General features: G+C 65.8%; 1 protein-coding gene across 2 annotated transcripts in view; it reads right to left on the reverse strand.

Moving 5' to 3' along the window:
• Positions 1-21,598, reverse strand: part of PTPRN2 (protein tyrosine phosphatase receptor type N2) — a 374,930-nt gene that overhangs the window by 13,496 nt on the left and 339,836 nt on the right. For both annotated transcript variants that reach the window (XM_045837782.1, XM_045837783.1), the window contains exons 15-19: positions 16,605-16,752; positions 11,268-11,341; positions 10,121-10,198; positions 4,545-4,664; positions 3,204-3,370 (exon numbers count right to left, since the gene is read on the reverse strand). In XM_045837782.1, coding sequence (XP_045693738.1) covers positions 3,204-3,370; positions 4,545-4,664; positions 10,121-10,198; positions 11,268-11,341; positions 16,605-16,752 — 587 coding nt within the window. The remainder of the gene's footprint in view (positions 1-3,203; positions 3,371-4,544; positions 4,665-10,120; positions 10,199-11,267; positions 11,342-16,604; positions 16,753-21,598) is intronic.

Consider the following 21,598-nt stretch of genomic DNA (forward strand, 5'->3'; position numbering starts at 1 on the left):
ATTAATATCTCTGACCAGATACCACACCTCTGGAGTGTACCCTGAGTGAGAGCCCCTGCGTGTCTGTGCACATGCATGTACATGTGTGTCTGTGCCGTGCTCGTGTGTGCGCAGAATCAAGGAGGCTCAGCGACCGGACTGAGGCTAGGGTGGCACTCTCTCTACGGGTCCCTCGTTGCATACAGACGACTTCACTGGAAATTGCTCGGTCGCGGGCTCTTTCCAGTGGGACCCAGCGCGGCCGCACGCCTGCCGCTTTCCGTGCGACAGCCCAGACGCGCTGCTGGGGCCCACACCTGGCTTTCCCACGCGCGCACCCTGGTCCTCGACCAGGTTTTGGTCCTTTTTCACGAAGGGGCCAAGCACAAAAACTAAACACGAAAAGGAGTGAACGCAACCAGATGCCCTTCCTTCAGCCGGTGGCTCCAGACGCCGGGAGTCCCTCGACGGCGGCCCGCACCTCTGGGGCCAGCACAGTGTGAACAGCCTCCCTCCCCGGCTGCCAGGGGGCTCGACGTGCTCCCCAGGCCTGCCTTCCCCTCTCCGTTTTGTGACGCGTTCGAGAAGTTTCTCCCCCCCCCCCCATGCCCTCCCTGGCTGCCTCGGCAGCTCCGGCCGGGTTCTGCTGACATTTTAGCATCCACGCCTGCCTGGCCCACACTGAACCTGCTCACAAACCAGCCAGGAGACGGCAGGGCACACCCGAGGTGCTGCAGTGTCAGTTTATTTACAGAGAACCGCGTGCCTGGTTTTGGGTGACACAAACCCCCCCAAACAGAGCAGTGTTCATCTGGTCGACCCGAGAGCGCGGCAGAGCATTTGCGGTGACGGGCTGCGCCCGCTGCCCCCTCCTGCGCTGTCAGGACAGATCGTCAGTGAGCAGAGACCGCGCACACTCAGGGCCATTACTCGGGTGTCCTGCCGCAGGAGGACCTCACTGAGAAGGAAGGGTTAGTGACACAGGCCAAGCCCCGGGTCCCCGAGTGACGAGGAGCAGCAGGCGTGGTCAGAGGTCGTTAGAGGCTCAGAAAGGGTCCCCACACTGTCCCCTGCAGTACAGTCACAGTTTCCAATGATCACTTTTGTGACTATGCAACTGGGCTCATATTACTAGCTGCAACGTCACAAAAATGACACTGGCCACCGCTAATTAGCTGGCAAAGTAAGGGTTTGTCCGTGTTTACAGAGAGCAGCGCCCGTGGCCGCCGGGGCACGGAGCAGGGAGGCGCTGAGAGGAGCTTCTGCAGCGGAGCCCTCCAGTGAGACGCCGACGCTGGTCCTCTCTGCGGGGGCGGGGGCGGGGGCGGGGGCGGGGGCGGCTTCTCTTCGGAGCGGAAACGGGCTCTGGGACGTTTCCTGACGGCGCTGGTGCCTGCAGCCGCGCTGGCAGGGCGAGCAGGGCAGCGGCGCTGCTGTTCGCAGGAGGGTGACCCTGTCGGTGTGGGAGGGTGACCGGGCTCTTCCGAAGCGGCCGCACCTTCCCGAGCGCTGGGATCGAGAGCTTTGCACTTGCCTGCACGGAAAACCACTCGGCACCCCCCGTGGGCCGGTGTGGCGCGTCCTGAGTAGACCTGCTGGGTGGGCACCATGAGGCTGTAAAACTGCTTGGAGCTTCGTGCTCCCCTTCGGGGAACAAAGTCCGCCTCGAGCCCCACCTCCTGAGACTGGAGGGAGCTGGGGAGTCCATCTTCGCTCCCGAGGAATCGCCAGGGCGGAGAACGAATGCCACAGGCAGATACAGGCTCGGAAACATGCCCGTGTGTGCGCCTGCGGGCGAGCTCAGAGGAGCACACGGCCCGGGTGCTGGGGCATCCTCTCGTCGGGGCAGCCCTGTCTCCCTGCCGTGACGGCCGCTGTCTGAAGACTCTCGGGTCCGGTTTTGGACAGCGTGTCTTCCGGCGCAAATCTGCATTGAGGAGCCGCACCGGGCAGGAACGCCGTGTCCCCGCTGTTTGCGGGCACGTTTGGGGCTCTCCTCCGTGTCCCGCCGCTTCGGGGGAGGAGGTGGGGGAGACACCCGTGGACGTGACTCCAGGCGCCGGCCTCTGCTTCGGCCCCGGCACCCGCTGTCGGGTGCAGAGAGCTGGTCCCCTCAGAGACGGGCTTCGCTTTTCAAAGTGGACTAAACAGCGAGAGAAACGGCGCCACTGGAACCCAGGACTCGGGTCTGCGGGGCCCAGATGTTCGGCTGCGCAGGCTCAGGGCAGGGGAGCCGCCAGACGCAGACCCCACGGGCCGCGCGGGGTGCGGGCCACGGCGTCTGACCCGTCCGTCGCTCCGTCCCGTCTCCGGTCGTGATCCGACCCCCTCACCCGGTGCGTGTCTGGACGGCGCGAGTGAGAGGCTCCGTGACCTGGAACTCGGCGCCGCGCCCTCTCTGCGGGCACTTCCTCGCCGACCGACCGCGGTGGAGCTGCCGATGCTCAGCAGCAAACCGTCCCCGACTCTGACTCCGAAGTACCAGGGCCTGCGCCCTCCACTTCGCTCTGCTTGGCGTGGTCACCGTCTTCCCGTGCGACAGAGTCTCGCGTTCGCTCCGACTGCTCAGTAAATGCGCTGCACGTGGCTGGGGCTCGAACAGAGGACAGGTGTTTGCAAACCGTCGGCTTCCACGTTGCACTGAACACACTCGCGGCCGCGTGCTGAGGACCCCCAGTGTAGACCCTGGGGCTACGCTTGTGAAAGCCCCTCGCCGCAGCCGCCAGGGAAGCTTCCGGACGAGAGACCCGGGCTTTATTCGTGGGGATCCTGTGCAAGAGAGACCTCGGGACCTGTCTTTGCTCGGGGAGGCTTGTGGAAGAGGACGAGTGTGAAGCCCGGCACAGGGAGTGCAGGGAACAGCGCTGCAGGGCTGAGCACGGGGCCGGGCGGGGGCCGGACCTGCGCCAACGGACGGTAACGCGCACGGCAGCTGCGACTGAGAGAACGGGGGCGGCCGCATACTCCACGGTGCGGGGCCGCCTACGCCCGCCCGCACTCATGCCACCGCCTCTCAGACCTGCAGGCCTCTCGGGTCGACGTGTGGGTGGTGCGGCCTCCCTCCTGCCCGTCCCCTCGCCCGCCTGAGATGAGCGGAGGCTCCGCAACAGGACACAGAGGGCCGCCCCCCCACGGACGTGCCCCCGGCCCCGGCGCCGGCCCCCCCGCGCCGCGGCAGCCTCAGCGCGCGCACTGCCCGCCCGCGAGCGTGCCCCTGGCCCTACCTGCGGAAATCCAGGAGGGACCTCGTGGAGGACGGCACGCCCTGGTCATACCAGCTCAGGAAGTGGAACTGGGTCACTGTGCGCGTCTCGTTGGTCTGCAGGTTCTTCAGGTAGAAGCTCCTCACCAGGAAGTCCTCGCACCAGATGTGCTCGGAGACCAGGTTGACCTGCGGCAGGGCGGGAGGGTGGGGACAGACCGGCGTCGGCGACGACGCGGAGGCCACGCGGCTGCCACCACGGACCGACGTCCGAGGGCGTCCAGGCCCCTCCCGCTGTCCGTGTGGGCCAGGGCCGGCACACACGGTGACTCGTGGGGATGTGTGGCGTCGTGTGGGGGCACAGCAGTTGAATAGTTAGCAAAGCCCGTTCCAGTCGACCCCCTCCTGTCCTGGTCCTTTGTGCTTCCGGGCCTGTCTCCCTTCGGGAGAATCAGCGGACAGAACCTCGCTTTGGGACCCAAGGAGTGGGCTTCCGCTCCGGCATCACTGGCGGGCACCCCCGGGCCCGGGGGGAGGAACTGGGGTGGGGCGCAGGCCCTTCCTGGGCTGAGAGCCTTTGTGGGACCAGGAGCCACAACGGGGGGTGGGGGGGTGTTAGGGTTAACCTTTACGCTGTGGGGTGAGGGCTCCGTGACTAACTTTAATGTAGAGCAGAGCCCCGAGGTGGCTCCTGCTTTAGCAGCCCCAGGTTGCTGGGTCCGTCCTCGACGTGGGTGGGAAACCCAGCAGGAGAAACACGCTGCCGGCAGGTTCCCTCCAACAGAGATGCCGCCGGGGCCGGGGCCGGGGCAGACCCTGGCCAGGCGGACCCGCCAGCAACGGGAGTGACGGCAGGTTCGTTCTTTCTAGACAGCGACCCCGAAAGGGCCTCCTCCCAGGGCCTGGCTGGGCGGACCCCTGCTGGGTCACCTTTTCGTCCTTTCTGTCTACATTTGGATTCATAAAACTTTAAAAACGAGAGCCGTGCCCTGGCTGGTGTGGCTCAGTGGATTGAGTGATGGCCTTCGAACCAAAGGGTCACTGGTTTGATTCCCAGTCAGGGCACAGGCCTGGGTTGTGGGCCAGGTCCCCAGTAGGGGGCGCGTGAGAGGCAAGCACACATGGATGTTTCTCTCCCTCTCTCCCTTCCTTCTTCTCTCTCTAAAAGTAAATACATAAAATCTTAAAAACAAAAACAAAAATGAGAACTGTGCTGTTTATGCCAGGGTCTGGGTCCCAGCGGGGCAGCTGCTTGGAGGCCTGGGTGTCCCTGACCACGGGCCCGGGGGACGCCTGGCTCACGGGCTGGCTTCTGCGGGGACCTGGCTGCAGTGCGGCGGCGTGGGGCGGGGGCGGCCGGTACCTCGTAGACGTGGTAGAGGTTGGAGCCCTCGTCGGGCCAGTAGTGGTAGCACTGCCGGACGCCGTTCTCCGAGAGGGGGGTCAGCATGACGATGACCACGCAGCCGCTCTCCCACACCATCTGCACGAGAGAACGGCCGTGGCCGTGCGTGACCGCCGGGTCGCCATGCACAGACCTGCCCGGGATTACCGCAGTCACAGGGCACGGAGTCATCTCCATTAACAACCGCCGCCCTTCGAGGCGCTGAGCGCCTGGCCCAGTTTTGCACGTTCCACGAAGTAGGAAAAGGATCCAGCGAAGCCTGCGCCTCTTCAGACCTCCTCGGGGCCCAGCTCGGGAAGCTCGGGGGGGCGGGGGAGAGGGCAGGGGCAGAGCATCGTCGGGGTGTGCCAGGTCTGTGGACTCGCCTGGGGGTCTGGGGGGTCGGGGCGCGGGACTCAGCCCCTGCCGCACCGGTGGGTGGGACAGCACGCCGCTGCCTGTCTGCCTCCCCTCCCTCCTCTCCAAATCAGTCAATGAAAAACCAAACCTCCGCAGCGCCCATTCAGCCGTCCGACACCCCAGCTCTGCTCTGGGCAGGGCACTTTCCACAAAGACACGCAGAGCAACTCGGGCCGGCGCCGCTTGTGTTTCAGGGTGGTCGTGACCCCGTGGGACGCAGGAAGCGATGTCTGTCTCGCCGCGGGAAACCCGCCAACTCTTCCCCAAATGCAGCAGCGGGGCCGTTCCCAGGGAAACACCTCCCCCTCCGGGTGAATACTCCCTGACGGCCACAGTGAAGCAACTCCGCGGCCCGCACACGGCGAAGCGGCCCAGGCACCGGAGCCCTCCAGCCCGGCTCTCAGGGCCGAGCGGAAATGGGGTCCCCCGGGCACCGGGACTTCATGGGCCCCCGAGTCACGGGGAAGGGCACCCACTAACCCCAACCCGCAGCCCCCGCAGGGGCCACGCTCCCCCGGAGACGTGCACAAGCCACTGCAGTCAGATGCACGCGGAAGGAGAGAGCTGCTTTCTAGGGCCCCTGCGGACACCCAGTCACGGTCGCGCCGTGTGGAGAGCCCACACGCCTGCAGTGCAGACCACCACCTCTTCCGCGTGCGTGGGACTGAGCCCCCCACCCCGAGCCCCCCACCCCGTTCAAACCACGATGTGGAAGTCAGACGCGGCACCGTGTTTTTCCTCTTTGAACACTGACTCGTGTTCCCGCGGGACAGAGCTCGTGGGCACCCTCGGGCACCTCCCGGCGCACTGTTGACATCGGAAGTTAACGGAGCCTGCTGGCGTGTTTACGAAAAGCCCACGAATAAACCGTGGCCCGACCCACACGTGTGTTCTCCTCTGTGCGAACCCGGCGGCAAGGCAAGGATTGGGAGCCCAGGTCCGGGGCCGGGGTCCGGGCTTTGCCGTCTGCCGGCTAATGGGCCTGGCGGCTGCAGCCACGAAATGGGCCTTTGGAAGGAGCAGGGCTCATCGAAGCCATTACGAAAATGAGGAGAAACACAGACTTTATGAGTGTAATAAAAACACAATGATCGAGGCCATAAACTAATCACCCAGCACTCCGCCGGGCCGCCCAAGTGTGACATTAGCAAGCCCCTCACTTAGGGACGCTTCCAGGCGGGCGGCACCCTCCCATTCCGGGAGGGGGGGCCTGGCTCCACGAAGATCTGGGGGAGATTAAATCCAAATGAAACTAATTGAGGCAAACAACCCCAAAGGCGCACCTGGGGACAATATTTCTTTCCAGGTCACCGTGTGTAAGCGCAGAGAGGGGAATTCGCTACATGAGACAAGCCGGCAGCCTGCCTGCTCCCCGGCACGGGCGTCTGGAGTCCGGAGTCAGGGCCCAGCCCTGGCCCACCCTGCCTTCCTCCCAGGGCCCCGCCGGCCGGCTGGCAGCCTCCGCCGGAACGTGGGAGTGCCCGATGCCGGTGAAGATCCCGGGGAGCCAAGGTGCCATTGAACCAGGCATAGGTTTCGGGGTTTCCGTCTGCATGGCCTGGTTTATGCAGGGGGGTGCCCGACACTAGGGGTGCCCGGCCCTATCGGTGCGACAAAGCTCGGAGAAGTCCCGCCCTTCTCTTCCAGGACGCGGATGACGACCCAGAGTCCCCTCCTGACCTCCGTGCGGCCCACTGACCTCCGTGCGGCCCACTGACCTAGGCGGCTCCCGACTCGGGGGAGCTGAAGACCAGAAGTGGCGCCGGCCGGCACGTCCTGTCTGGTCAGATATCGGAGGACACACGCCCAGGGTCGACTGCTGGACACGGGGCACGTGCGCCGAGGCCCCCTGTGTGTTGGGACGTGGCTAAAGTGTGGCCACAGGCGTCCTGCCCGAGACCCCCTCCACTGGGCCTGAAGTGGGCGACTTTCCCCAATAGGAAACAGGGCTTCTCGCTGGGTCGCAGCAAAGCCACCGTCCTGGCCGGGTTGTCCCTGCGTACCAGAAGGTTGTGGGTTCGATTCCGGGTCGGGGTGTATACGGGAGGCAACCAATCAGTGCTTCTCTCACATCGATATTTCTCTCTCCCCCTCTTCCTCTCTCTCTAATATCAGTACGCATGTCCTCGGGGGAGGGTTTTTAGAAGCCGCCAACACATCGCACGAGAGCCTTAGTGTGGGGTCCCGAGGGTGCGTGAGTGGGGCTGTTTTGAAGACTCGGAGCCGCCCCAGGTTGAGACCTTCCCCTCGGAGGCGCGGCACGGCCTCTGGTGACTCCCGGGCTCTGGGCCCGAGCAGTGTCCTCACTGTGCTGCTCAGCAGCCGGGACGCGGCGGCTGCAACCTGCTGCTCAAGCCCGCCAGCCCGCCGAGGGCGGGCCGCTCACGGGCGGGCGAGAGAGAAGGGCCCAGGACAGCCGCTCCGAGGGGGGCCTGCGTGCGGGTCTCGGTGGCCAGCGCTGGAGACGTGAGCACGAGGGGGTCCAGGCCGGCGCCCGCGTGACAGGGAGCGCACCCCCGGGCTGCTCTCCCGCCCGACGGAGGTGGTTCCCTGACCGCCGACGAGAAGAGACCATGTTGCTCTTTGTTGCAGGTTGACTTTTGTCCCCCTGAAAGGACAGGGGACGTCCTCCCTGCTGGCACCTGCCAGGGGTCTTTGCGGACGAGACCCAGCTGGACAGGGGACATGACGCTTGGTCAGGCGGACCCTTGGCTGGGGTGGCTGGCGTCCTCCTCAGAACAGGGAGGCTCACACAGATGTGGTCGAGGAGCAGGGACGGGCTGCCGAGTGCTGGGTGGGCCTCCTCCCCCTGCAACGCCCCGATCTCAGGCTCCGGCCGCCACAACTGGGAGACGGGACATTTCTGCCACATTTGAGCCTCGAAATGTCCGTGCTGCTGGGAATGCTGTCGCGAGTTTTGCAGATCCAAGCAGGCGGGAAGGAGCTGTGGGGTGTCCTCATCGCCTGAGCGCCAGGGATTTAGTGGACAAAGCCCCACTGAGGCCCTGGCTGGTGTGGCTGCGTGGATTGAGAATCAGCCTGCGAACCGAAAGGTTGCCAGTTCGATTCCCAGTCAGGGCACATGCCTGGATTTCGGGCCAGGTCCCCAGTAGGGGGTGCACCAGAGGCAACTACACACTGATGTTTCTCTCCCTGTCTTTTCCCCTCCCTTTCCCTCTCTCTAAAAGTAAATAAATAAAGTCTAAAAAACAAAACAAAACCCCGCTGAGACCTGAGACGGTGGCCTCTCTCACGGGGTGGTCCTGGTCTCCTCTCACGGAGCCCGGGGACGTCCTCAGCAGCCTGTGGAGGCTCTGGCTCTGCCTCTGTCCCACGGCCCCAGGCTCTAGCCAGACCCAGACTTCGGGGCTGGTCACCAGCTCAGTGGAGGGTGGGGGTCTTCGCCTTCTCTCCTGTGCGTGCCTCGAACGCACCTGCCTGGCAGGTCGCCGGGCCGGGTGCGGGTGCCCAGAGCAGGGGATGCTCAGACCTGAGCTCGGCCCACCAAACAGCCTCCGCCTCATAGCAACAGACTTGGGGACGTTCCCTCAGCAGTGATTTTCCTCAGGTGAGGGGGAGGAACACTTGCCGTTTCCCTGGAATCTTTGGAGAAGACAAGCCCCCCTGCGGGCGTGTGGAGCAGACTCGGTGCTTGGCGTGAGCTCCCTACAGCCCGGACCTTCCTACGTGAGCAGCTGGCCCGGGACGGGGCGCTGAGCTGCGGCCAGAGGAGCTCCATGCGGCCTGGACCGCCTCCGGGAGGTCGGCCACGGGGGAAACTCAGCATCCTGGGTGGGGGTGGGGCTTGTCCTCAGACCCGTCCTAAGGCCGAAGTTCAACGGGTCCGCCCCACGATGGAGTCTGTTGAGTCTGACCGTGGAACCCGGGCACAGTCGGTATTTTCCCAGTCACGTGAAGGCAGCCCCACGGGAGAGGCCAGGCTCGCAGGCGGGACCCGGGTCTCCCGCTCACCGGCTGGGCAAGTCCTGTGACCTCTCAGACGATCGTGCGCCTGGCCCGCACTCGGGGCGTGATGCCTACGTGCCGACACCCCGACGAGGCCCGGGGCCCGGGTGGGACGAGGAGCGCGATCCTCCTTCAGGTGGAGTTGGGGGAGGCCGGTGGGCCGGCGGGGACAGGGGATGTGAGAGCACAGGGGAAGACGCAGCGCGGAACGTGAGTGTCGGACTTGAGCCGATCATCTGCTCACGCTCGTGTGCCAGGTCAGGGAAGGGCCCTGCGTCCGTGGCCCCAGACCAGGCTCCCTGGGTCGGCTGCTACGCCAGTTCCCGGTGCCCCAGATGCCGCGGGTGCCCCATCCACTCATCCACCCAAGCCGCTGTGCCCGGTGACACCTCCCACCGAGGGAGGCTCTGCACGCCCCCCCCCCCCACCACGGAGCAGGAGCTTGTTGTGTTGCTGAATAACGACATCGTGTGAGGGCGTCACCCCGGCCACCCTCCACACTCCATCCCCACCCAGCCTGGCCGTGGGGCGGCCGCAGTGGGGGGACGGCGAGGGAGGCAGGGACCCGCTGGCCCCGACTCGCTCTGAGCGGCCCAAGTTGGCGCTGGCTCTCAAAGTCTGGGCCGCGGTCCGGCCTCTGAAACGGAGCCGAGAGAACCCTCCCGGGAGAGGGACTGTCATCTGAGCACTGTTTTCCCATCACGGGGCGCGGCAGTGGCCAGGAGACGCATGTTAATACCGTGTCCTGATTGGAGCATCAACTCCATCTCCACACCCAGGGCGGCCTCGGTGCCCGTCCCGGCCTCGTCCCGGCGAACGGCACTCGAGCGCCGAAGCGGAAACCTCTGCTTCTCGGCAGGAGGCAGCGAGGGCGGGTCGGACGAGCTCGGAGGCCGGCGAGCACCGAGGCGCGACTGTCTTTCCAAAGGCGGGCTGTGCAGCGGCTAGAAAAGTGTCCCTGAATCTCTTGACACGATTGTTCTTCTTCCTCGGGTTTTGAAAAAGCGATCGATCGTACAAATGTTAAAGGGCCCTGTAAATTCTGGAATCACTCAAGATTTGCTGAAACCCGCCAACAAGCTTGAACCAGCTGCATCGAACCCAAGGCGTTACTCGCGACCAAGGTCAGCTCTCACTCAAAGAAAAGCGAGTGAATGAGGAGGACTCACCTGCCAGAAGTCGGCCACGGTGGCGGGCAGGGGCCCCTGGGTGGCGATGTACGCGGGGTTCCGGGGGTCGTGGTCCATCTGCAGAGAGCAGGGTCAGAGGGGCGAGCTCAGGAACGGTGGAGGCGAGGAAGTTAAATATTGGCGGACGGGGAACCCCACCCCGCAGGCCCCATTCACTCGCCCGGGGGCAGGCGGCTCACCTACCCCCGCCCCGCCGCTGACCCACCGACGGAGCCCGCATCCTGTCCCCGGGCAGGGCCGCATGTCTGCGGGGCCTCCCTTCCACCTGACGCGCAGGTGACAGGCGCAGCATCAGCGGAAGCGAAGCCCAGAGGCCGAGGACCAGACGCTGGTCAGGGGCCCCCTGTGCAGGCCGGGCCAGCAGGCGGTGTCTCCACGGGGGTGCGTGACCCTGGAGCCGGGCAGCATGGGCAGGGCGGGCGGCCTCCACGCTGCCTTGGAGGCGGGGGGGCTGGAGGGCGGGGCAGCTGCTCGTGGGGGTCGGACACGGGGCAGGGGGTGCGGGGCTGTGCTATGTCCTCCCCTGGGCCTGAGAGCTGGCGGTCACGCTGGCGGGTGCCCCGGGGGCTCCAGCGTTTCCGGGTCCCTGAGTGAACTGGACCCAGTGGGCCTGACGGGCCAGCTGGGCGACGTCAGGTCCCCAGACCCTGAGCTGCAGCCCCGCAGGGGCCGGCACCCCTGCCCTCCACCCCGGACACTCCCGGAGCCCTGGGCAAGGCTGGACCCTGGTGGAGACTAGTGACCTGGTAGGGACGAGTGACCTGATTGAGGCTGGTTACCTGGTAGGGGCTAGTTACCTGGTTAAGGCTGGTTAGCTGGTTGAGACTAGTTATCCAGGTGAGAGTAGTGACCTGGTTGAGACTAGTTACCTGGTTGAGACTAGTTCCTGGGGTGAGAGTAGTTACCTGGTTTGAGGCTAGTTACCTGGGTGAGAGTAGCGACCTAGTTAAGGCTCGTTATTGGTTAAGACTCTTGACCCAGTCAAGAGTAGTTGCCCAGGTGAGACTGATTACCAGCACGCTATCGCTACCGGCAGCAGGGCAGGGACGCGCTGCGCCCTGGGCAGGGCCGGCGCCCCTCTCCCCGCCCCCCCATCCCCCCATCCCCCGCAGGGCTGGGCACTCACCACGGGGCTGGCGTTGATGTAGTCCGAGCCGCTGTGGCTGCTCTCCGCCTTCAGCAGGATCCTGCAGTGGTCGTCTGCAAGGAGCCCAGAGCCAGGGTCAGGTCCTCGTGCGCAGCCCGCGCCGTGAGGGGGCCGCGTTGTGCGGAGGGACAGCTGGCCGGGCGGCAGCCCGCAGCCCTGTGTGGTCCCAGGGGTCTGCCCCGCCCCCGCAGGGGCGCTGAGAGGCACCGCCCGCTCCCTTTCTCCTCCTCGTGTGCCCCCACCCTCCGTCAGCGTCGGCAGGTGGGTCGGGCCGTGCGGGGACCCGACACTCGGTCCCCCTCGGGACGGCCTGGGCAGGCTCCTCTTCCTCGGGTCGAGTGCAGACGCCACGGCCCGCGCCTGCTGCAGAGCCTCTGCCCTCAATCGCGCTCGGCGACCGGTAGTGAGTGAACAGCAGCGGGCGTGTGGACGGACCCTCAGGCCGCCGCCCCGCACAAGACCTTTTGTCGTCCGCGGAGGGCATTGCTGTCGCCCGCGGTCACGGGCATTTCACTCAGCAGACGAGGAGAGACGGGGAGCGGCAGACAGGGCGGGAACCGGGAGGGGTGGGCCGCGGGGCCTCGCCCACACGCCAGTGCGCCTTCGCCAGGCAGCGCAGTCCGCCCGACGCTGGAGCAGACCCGCCAGTGGGACCGAGGACCCGCGGCCGCCACGCGGGTCACCCCGGAGTTTGGTTCCGGAACCCCCGCCCCGCCCCCCCCCCCCCCGCTGCGCCTGCGCCCTCTCCGCCGTTTCACGCCCCGGGGCGCGGAGACGGATGCGAAGCCCGCGGACACAGCGGCTTCGGGCGCCTGCACAGATTTAATCTGGAGAGGGGGAGAGTCGGCCGTGGTCGGAAATCAAAATAAAATTTACGAGAAAGAAAAAAGGCCACCTCGGACGCCCTGCCGCGTCCTACACACGGCCGCCTCCGGAGGCGGGGTCTGGCGGACGCGTCCGGCCTGGGGCGGGACGGCCGCGCCGAGGCGGGCGCCCCCCCTCCGCAGCGCCCACGGTCCCGCCGAGCGGAGTTGCGGAGGGAACCAGCGGGCGGGTCCCGGAGCTTCCAGAGCGTCCGAGTTCCGCCACCTCCAGTCGTCGGCTGGGTTTTGTGACAAGATGCTGGTGTTAAGATCAGCCGTGAGGTTGTTTAGTTTTTAGTGTTGGGCTGCCTGGAGCCGGCTTCGGAAGCGGCTGGAGCCGTCCCGGGTGACTGACGCTGGTGGGGGGGGTGGGCTCCCGCGGGGCGGGGCGGGGCGGGGCCGGGGTGCGGGCCACGCGGCTGGGCAGGTCTCTGGCCGGCTCCGCGGGTCACGTCTGCTGCTCCTCGTTCCTGACGAGACCCGATGGGGGTCGGTGTCCGGGCCGAGGTCGCCCTTGTCCTTCGTGGCGCGGGATGGAGCGCGGCCTGGCCGGCTGGCGTGGCTCCCTCGGGGCCGACGGGGGAGCTGGCGTGGCGTGGGCCCCTCCGCCCTCCGTCCTGGGCTCGGCTGACTGGACACTGTCCCCTCGTGCCCCCGGGAGCACACACAGCCCCCCGGGGCCCGACTGCGGAGCAGGGACCCACAGCCCCCGGGGCGCGGGCGGTTCGGGCGTGGGCCTGCCGTCCCAGGGCCGGTCAGACCTCACTCAGCGCCGTGAGACGTGGCACTTCTGGCTCCGTGTCCGACTTATTTTCTTCGGATAAGATCCACGGCAGCTACTGTTTTTCTTTCTTTTTTTTTTTAATGCCTTTTTGTCGTTTTACTGTTGGGTCGTATCTAAGTAGTTAGTGCCCCATTCCGTGCAAGAGTGGCGCCTCCTGCCCTGTCTGCTGGTCACCTTGCTCAGAGCTCCGTGTCCCTCTGTCTCTCTGCTCCCGGCGGAAGAGCTCCTGCGGCATTTCCTGGGGTGCGGGCCTGGCGGGGCTGGACTCCCTTGGTTTCTGGGGGCTGTGAGGTTATTGGCCGACGTCACCCCAACAACGTTAACCGAGAAAGGCCCACGGCTGTGGCTGGGTACTCCGTGGGCTGGAGCGTTGTCCTGTGCACCGAAAGTTGCAGGTTCGATCCCTGGTCGGGGCTCATTCGGGAGGCCACCGCTCGGTGCTTCTTTCTCACATCGATGTCTCCGTCTCTCTCTCTCTGTCTCTCTCTTCCCCTTCCTTTCTCTCCGAAGCATGGTCTTGGGGGAGGATTTAAAAAACAGACAAAAAACAACCCAAAGATCTCCAGTTGTCGGCCTTACCAAGGAGGGAGGGCGAGCACCCCAAGAACAAACTGGACCAACCTGCCGAGAGCGTTCCCTGCCCCCCCATCCCCCCAGCCTCCGTGGGCCCCACTGCCGGCCGAGAGCAGCGCCGTGCATCCCTCCAGCGCTCTGCCTGCTCTGAAGGCGCGTCACCCGCCGCCTTCCTGGGACCGGTGCCCTGACGGAAGGGGACTGTTCCCCCATCTTAGGTCGGAGACGCGAAGGCACAGAAGGTCCCTGCGAACGACACGGCAGAGCCACACGGCCACCGGCTCAGAGCCCGGGTTTGAGCCCCCAGCCTCCGCCTGCTGGCCGGGGGGCGTCCCGGCCAGTTAGTCAGTGTCCCCAAGCGCCACGTCTGTCCTCCGAGGTGCAGGACAGTGACCGCTGACCCGCGGGGGCGCCATGGCAGATGGCACCCGGAGAGCCCCCTGCAGCGCCCGGCACGTATCGAGGGGTCTGGGGACCAGGTCGAGGCCGCAGACGAGCACCTGCCCGCGAGGTCAAAGCCGGCTGACCTGTCAGGACTCATTCGTGACGCGCGGTGCCGTGGGGACACGTAGGGTAACCTTCATAAACGCCGACAGAAGACAGAGTCAGTGCAAGATGATTCTAGAATCTTCTTCTTGATCACCGCCGGGGCAACGCACCCCGAAGACAGACAGGCGAGGGTCTCTGGAGGCCGCAGCTGCTCGGCCGCTCGTGTGACATTGCCGAGGACCGTCCCCCCACCCCCTGCCGCCCTCCCCGACGGTGGTGCACGAGGCTGCCTTTGCTGCAACAGCGCACCGCTCTGTCAGGGGCTGTTCCCCCACAGCCGGCGAGGTGGCCCCCACGGACGAGGCGGGGTGAGGGTCTGTGACCTCCACGGCGCGAGGGGACGAAGACCTGGCGTTGCTGGTGGCGTCGGGCGTCTGTGGAGGGGACGGCGGGGCGTTCGTTCACCCAGGTGGTCTGCCCACGCCGCTCCCGGGCTCTCCCACTGTCCCCGTCTCCTCTCGGGTTCACGGCGAACCGTCACGCTGGCTGGACGGCTCCCTCGGGGACGTGCGTCCGGTGACGGGCCAGCGCCATGTTCTGGAGGTCAGGGCTCCCGTCTTCTGTGGAGACTCACGCCTGGCACACGCTCGGCGACCGCCAGCTCCTTCTCGGGTTTCTCGGGTCCACTGGCGGTTTCCACGCCGAGCCCCGCGGCAGACGCCAGCCCGGCGCTCACCGTCCTCCGTCTCCCGGCTGAGAAGGTCGGTCTGAGGGCTCCAGCTGAACGCACGCAGAACCGTCTTTGTTGATTCGACCTTGTTGTGGTTGAGGCAAAGCAATGTGTTTTTATGTTATGTTTAGTTTTTTTTAATTCATTGATTTTAGAGAAGGAGAGAGCGGAGGGGAGGGGAGAAAGGGAGAGAAACTGACTTGTTCCGCTCACTGATGCACCGCTGGTTGGTTCTTGCTCGTGCCCTGACCGGGCATTGAACCCGCAACCCTGGCGTATCGGCCGGGGCCCGGTGTTTAGAGCCCGTGTCGGGGCTCTGTGTCTCTCTGTGACCGGGGACCCCGAAGACAGCGGCGTGGTCGCGACTGCCGTGCTGTCCGGGGAGGAGGCTGCTCGCGCTCCCTCCCTCAGTGACGAGCCAGCAGGTGCTTTTGCTGCAGCCTTTTGGAAACTCTTGGCTTGAACAATAAAGATCGTCAAGCACTGAAGAAAACAGAAGCGACAGGCCTCCGTTCAGCGTCTCCTTGGACCAGGACAGGCTGCACTTGGGCGACTGGGCAACTGAGGCCGGGACCCAGGATGCCCTGAGATGGTGGGAGCAGGGATGCCCGCTCCTCCGCCCCGTCCCGCTGTGTCCTCGTCCTCGGTGCAGGGGGGTCCGGGGGCCGCGGGGACGATCTCCACGCACCAGGCAGCTCAAGCAGCACGGGTGTGCGTGGCTGGTGCTGTGGCCCTGCATCTGAGGCACATGCTGCCCGGGTGCCGGGGTGCAGGGGGTGTGGGGGGCTGCTCCCTCCCGGGGGCTGGTCCTGGCTTCTCCGGCTCCACGGCCCCTCCTCCGCCTTCCTCGACCAGTCAGCCCCCACCCTGCGTCTCCCTCCGTCTCACCCATATCGCAGCGCGTCTCGGGTGTGTCACGAAGGCCCACGGAGGCGGTGTCCCAGTGGCGGGAGGACGCAGGTTTGGTGCCCAACGTCCTGGCCTGGTGTCCAGTGGAGGGGGACCCGGGGGCCGCGGTGACCCCGGGCCACGTGGGAGAAGGCCGTGCGCGGGGCGGGACGGGCTCAGTCCTGGCCTCCGCCTGGCTCTCATGCGGCCGGCTACAGGGAGCCCTCGCGAACCCCTGCGCCTGCGCCCGGGGAGAAAGCGTCTCTTCTTCTGGGCTCGGGCTCTGGTCAGAGGGGACGTCTGGGCACCTGGGGGCCTCGTCCCCGGTGGCCCCGGCCTGTGGGCCCCTGGGTGGCCCGGCAGGCGGAACCCGGTGCCCAGCACGGCCGCCGAGCACGTGGACAGGATCGCGGTGGCTGGCTGCGTTCCGGCTCCCACCCCGGGGTGGGGGGGTGGGGGTTGGCGAGGAGAGGCTTTGCCCTCACTGTTCACCACATGGGACTGACTCCCAGGCAGACACCCCGACCCACGACCCCCGAGACGGTTAGTTCGAGCTCCCTGAGGGTCTGTTTGCCCCAAACGGCCTCCTCTTGCCCCTCCCCCCGACCCGGGTCTCTTTGGGGACAGAGGGTGCTGGGGTCATTGGGTGTCTCGGTCAGTAGTCCTTAGCACACAGTAGGTGCTTAGTGAATAACTGTTAGTTGGTTGATTGGACTTTATTTTTCTTTTTGCTTTTCCTCGGGCAGCGATTCCGGCCGGATAGCCGGTGGGCAGTGGCACCGGCTGGAGTAGCTGCGAGGCTGGAGGTCGCCGCCGCAGCTGCCGCCACTCACCTGCGCCTGCCGCCTGCCCGCACCCCGCTCACCCCCTGGGGCCCTCACTGTGGGGGTCACAGGGGCAGCAGGGTGCCCCTGGGACCCTGGGACGGGGTGTGCCTGCCCCTCCCCCCCGCCCCCCCAACCCCCCGCCGGCACCCCGCGGGTACGCACAGGCCAGCACGGCCGGGCAGCGGTTCTTGGGCGCGTTCTCCTCCCTCTGGGCCACGAGCGAGCTGCTGGGCTCCGCCTGGTAGGCGCACAGCGCCTCCCACTCCTTCTGCAGCCGGTTCTTGTTCTTCAGGTGGTCCTCCATGTAGGCCTGCGCGGGCGGGGGAGGGGCACAGCGTCAGGCCGCGCAAGGGGGGGGGGCGCGTGGGGCCGCTCCTGCCCCCGGGTGCCAGGCGGTGGTGGGGTCCTGCCGCCACCTCCCGCGACGTGACTGGGGGGAGGGCCGTGCACGGGGGAGGCCAGACCGCACTGACCAACAGGGCCCGGACAGAGGCTGTGTCCGCCAGGGGAGGCTGGTGGGCCGGAAGGCTGCAGGGTCCAGGGTTTACGCGGTCGGGCGCGGGGGCAGCCGTGTCCGAGAGGGGCCCCCAGGGGCGAGGGGCGCAGGCTCTGGGCGTCAGGTGGGGTGTTGGGAGCTTGGGAGCGGGGTCTGGGCTTGGCAGCGCAGGAGAACGCCGCTCTGTGTCGGGGGAGGGGTGGGCGCGTCACAGACCACGTCCGCTGTCCCTCGGGGGGAGGGGGGATGGAAGGGTGGAGGAAGGAGGCTGAACCACATGCCCCTCCCCTCCCCCCGGGACAGCCCCGCTGTACATGGCGTCTGGCTGATGAGCCGCTCGCTCAGAGAACCGCCCCGTGGCCAACGGGTTCTGTGTCGCAGTAGCTGTCTGAAGTCCCCCCGCCGGAACCGAACACCACGCTGCCGGGAACCGTTTCGTGACGACTGATTCAGGGAGCCCCTCCGGGAGGAGTGGGGGTCAGGCCCTCCCGAGACCATCCAGGATGCGGCCGATGGCACCAAGGGGGTGCCTGGTGGGGCCAGGGGAGGGACCCCGCAGCCGAGGAGGGCGGGCCACCCTGTCACCCTGTGCAGGGAGACGACCTTGTTTCCTCGGGGGCGTGCGCAGTGATGGGGCGTGAAGGCAACCGGGTGCCCCAGCCCTGACCTCCACGTCCACGTCTCCCCAGGAGCAGGTGGGCGTTTGTGTGTCACGGATTTCCATCCTGGGGCCGGGAGCGTGGACCTGTCCCTGGGTGGAGGCCCACCGGGTGTGGTGCACCTAAGGCTCGGGGCCGCACCGACGTGTGTGGAACCCTCAACAGCTGCTGGGGCCAGCAGCACGGGAAGGCGAAGCCAGCCACACCGAGCCCTTCGACCCTCCTGCCCTGCCGAGGTCGTACTTCCCTGGGCTCTCAAGGACCCCCCTCCCCGACCCTCCCCCAGCCCTGCAGCCGGGGGTCAGCAGAGCGCGGGTCAGCGTGTGACACCCCGGCTTCGCCTCGGCCCGTGTGCGGCCTGCTCACGGCCCCTTCCTGGCTCCTCCACGCCGCAACCCGACCGGCATTTGCGGTGCAAAACGTCACCTACTGTGGGCACCGCCGGGGGAGCCCAGATGAGCCCTGGCCTTTGTCCCGACTGCAGGTTACTAGCCTCCGACTCCCCGTACCTGTAAGCCCTCCCCCCACCTCCCCCCCTTCCGGACCTGCCCTCCCCCTCTCCCGTCATCGCCGCCTGCCTGCTCACTCGGACCCTCCCGCGATGGGTCTGTGCGGACCTCCAGGTCGGTGCCCACGCGTCTCCTCCTCCCGAGTCCGACGGGGACCTGCCCTGGACCCCCGCCCCCCCCCTTAGCGTGCACTCTGGGCGCACGGAGACTGCTGTTGGATGGTGGCTCGTAACCTGGAAATACCCATCAGTAACTTGAACCACAGATTTAAAAAAAATCTTATGTTTGGGATGGGCATCCAAGCCAATGGGCCTACGAATCTTCTGAAACTGGGGGGATTGTCCAGGAACGCGGCCCGGGACTGTGGAGTGTCCCATCTTGGCCTTGATGTCGGTGGCTTCCTTCCTGGGGAGTGGCCCCTCGACGGCTCACGCCAAGGGGGAGGCGCCACATTCTTGCTCAGGTGGTGAATTCAGAGGTCAGCGATGTTCCGCCGGCTCCCGTCCCCAGCGTCCTGCTTCCCCGAGTCTGGCCTCCCTCAGAGTCAGGCCGGTGCGGTCGGCCCCAGACTCAGGACGAGCGAGCTCCTGGACACTTGCTCGGTGCCTCTCACGGGGACACACGACGTCAGGGTGTCACTGTGCAAGGAGACGGGCGTCCCAGACCCCGGCTTCCCAGCGGGCTGCGGGCTCCCGGGGCTCAGGGACCCGTCTGACACAGGCGTGTGTGGCTCCCCACAGCCCCGTCCTGGGCTCTGGGCTGGAGCTTTAAGTCTGGGGTCGCCAGGGGTCACCAGTGCTGGGAACAGCCTCGGCCAGTGCGGGAGTGTCCCGCCCCTCCACGGCCCCACCCCCGCACCCAGGACACGCAGACCCCGCAGCGTCGGTGCTGGGAGGGGGTCAGGCGTCCGGATGCACAGCGCTCAGATGAATCCACTTGGACGCCTCGGCGGGCCTGGAGGGGCACCGGGGGGCCTGCCTACCACCGCTCAGGGCTGCTCTCTGCACTCTCGGGTGTGGGGTGACGGGAGAGACCCTGCAAGGTGTCCTGTCTCGGGGGGTGTTGGGGGGGGCCAGGCACCTTTTCAGAGAGGCCGGCAGGGAAGCTTTATTCTCGCCGACTCTGGGTGAGTCCTCGTGGGAGGGCTCTGACCTTGAACTCTGATTCTTTCCAAGGGCCTAGAGTCAACACGCTCGCAGAAGACACGGCCCCCGCCCCCACTGTCCCTGGGGAAAGGCCCGCAGGGGGTGGAACGTGGGGGGGGTCTCCGAGTCAGGAGCCCACACGCTGTTACCCTCCGAGCCCGCGGCGTTCGCTGTCACGACATGCTCGGCGCACCTGCGTGTCTTTGACTTTTTGCCGTTGTTCGAGATGTTAGCCTGGTCCAACGACTTTGTCCTTCCAGCCCCCGCGTCCCACCTTCTCTTCCGGTCCACCCGGCCCGACCCTGTGGGTGGGAGAACCAGGGACCGCCTGGTGTTCGGAACACGGTCTCCGTGTGTCGGGCGCCTGCACTTGACAGCGTCGCCGCACCCAGGACCCTACCTGGACTTCTGGGGCAGGAGTGTCACTGCCCTTGTGCAGTGGACGCTGTGAGACGGACACTGTGCGATGAATGTTGTGCGATGGACGGTGTGAGACGGATGTTGTGGGATGGACATGCGCCCACCGTGTGCTGCTTCGGCCTAAGTGTTTCCTGTGCTGTTTCCTGGTCCGACTGTCAGCCCCTGAGGCCAGGAAAGCGGTTTCCAGGACAACAGAGCTTTTGGGGTGCTCTGGCTCATTCCGGGGTTTGCTGAGAACCACAGAGCACAGCGCGTGTTCAGGATAAGACTGCCGCCCTCCACGAAGCCCTCACGGTGCCCGAGCGCTTTCCCGGGCAGGAAGGAACTCTGACACCCAGAGAAGGAACAGGGACTTGACTCTGAAGGACTCACAGAGACACACACGGAGGCTCGGCCCCCACACGGCGACTTCTCTGCTTTGGGGCCAACCGTCCCTCTCTCTCGACCCTTCAGTCACTGAGTCACCAAGTGGGACTCACGCGTGTCCATGAGGCTGGTTGGCTGAGTTACTAACACAGCGCGTCCAGTCTCCGAGCTGTGAAGTTACACAACGGAGCAGATGGTGGTGGTGGCGGGTCTCAGCTTCTAAAAAATTTTTTAATTTTTATTAATCATCACCCCAAAAATATTTTAAATTGATTTAGAGAGAGAGAGAGAAGCATCAGTTGCCTCCCACTCATGCCCCACCGGGGGATCGAACCTGCAACCTTCTGGTGCAGGGGACGACGCTCCCAGCAGATGAGCCCCCAGCCAGGGTGCAGGCCTCAGCTTTTCCCAGACAAAGGGAGGGTCTTCTAAATTCTCCCCCACGTCCTGGGAGCCTGCAGTGCTGGGGACCTTCACCTTCAGCCAGGAAGTGTGGCACACTGCGGCCCCCCCAAGGCCAGCCGCCCCTGCAGCGCGGACGCAGAATTCAGGGGGCGAGGACAGGAGAGCCCCGGAGATGGCGGGGCCTTCGTCAGAAGCATAATGACAGGCAGGGCATTTGGACGAGGCGTCCGAGTCACATCCCGTCGGCGGGGACGCTGGTCTCCTCACGACTCTGTCCCCCCTGGTGCAGGGGAAGCTGGAGCTCGTCCCGTTGTCCTGCCGAGCCGGCACCCCGCACCGAGGACCGGGGCGGTTCCGGGACGTTGCCACGCCTCCCACTGGTTTCTTTGGTTTATTACTGTTTGGAGAGGGAGGTATTTCGGGCCAGCCTTGTGACGAGGCGTCGCTACCGCCGTGAAAGCAAGCTGGGGATTAACGCAGGTGATCTCTAGCGCGGACAGAGCTTCTGCCTCAGCCCCAAGGTCACATCGCCACCTGAGATTGGGTCACGGGCACCGCGTCCTGGTCATGACACCGAAGGTCAGCCTCCAGGGCCACTGAGGAACAGCCCCACTTGTTAATCCTGCACCTGGGCACCCTCCGGAGTGAGCGGGCGGTGCTGCAGCCCCATCTCTGCACGCTGGGGTGCTGGGCTCCGCACACGTGGGAGGGCCGTCCAGCCCGCGGTGCTGGGGTGCCCTTACAGGTCCCAGCTGCCAACGGTGCTCACAAATCCACGCGGAGTAGCCGGCCAGAGCCGGGGTGCACAGCACGATCTTAGCCCCATTAAAAGTCACCGAGGTCCTGGCCGGTTCTCAGCGGGTTGGAGCGCTGTTCTGATGTGCTAGGGTTTCCGGTTCCATCCCTGGTCAGGGCACATGCAAGAATCAGCCAATGATGGGTCAATAAGTGGAACAACAAAATGTTGTTTCTCTCTGTCTCTCTCTCAAATCAATCAATAAAAGTCATAGAAATTATGTACTAATGTAGCATCTCTTGCCCTTAGCAGCGGCGGGCTGAGATGGTGGGTTCATTGTTATTGAAGAGAAGAACAACCTCGACTCCCAACTAGTGCCAGCGCTCAGAGGGACGGCAGCCACGTCAACACCCGCCAAGC

Source organism: Phyllostomus hastatus, unplaced genomic scaffold (genome assembly GCF_019186645.2).
Source record: "Phyllostomus hastatus isolate PE091 unplaced genomic scaffold, TTU_PhHast_1.1 phas_contig_244, whole genome shotgun sequence".
Taxonomy (NCBI): Eukaryota; Metazoa; Chordata; class Mammalia; order Chiroptera; family Phyllostomidae; genus Phyllostomus; species Phyllostomus hastatus.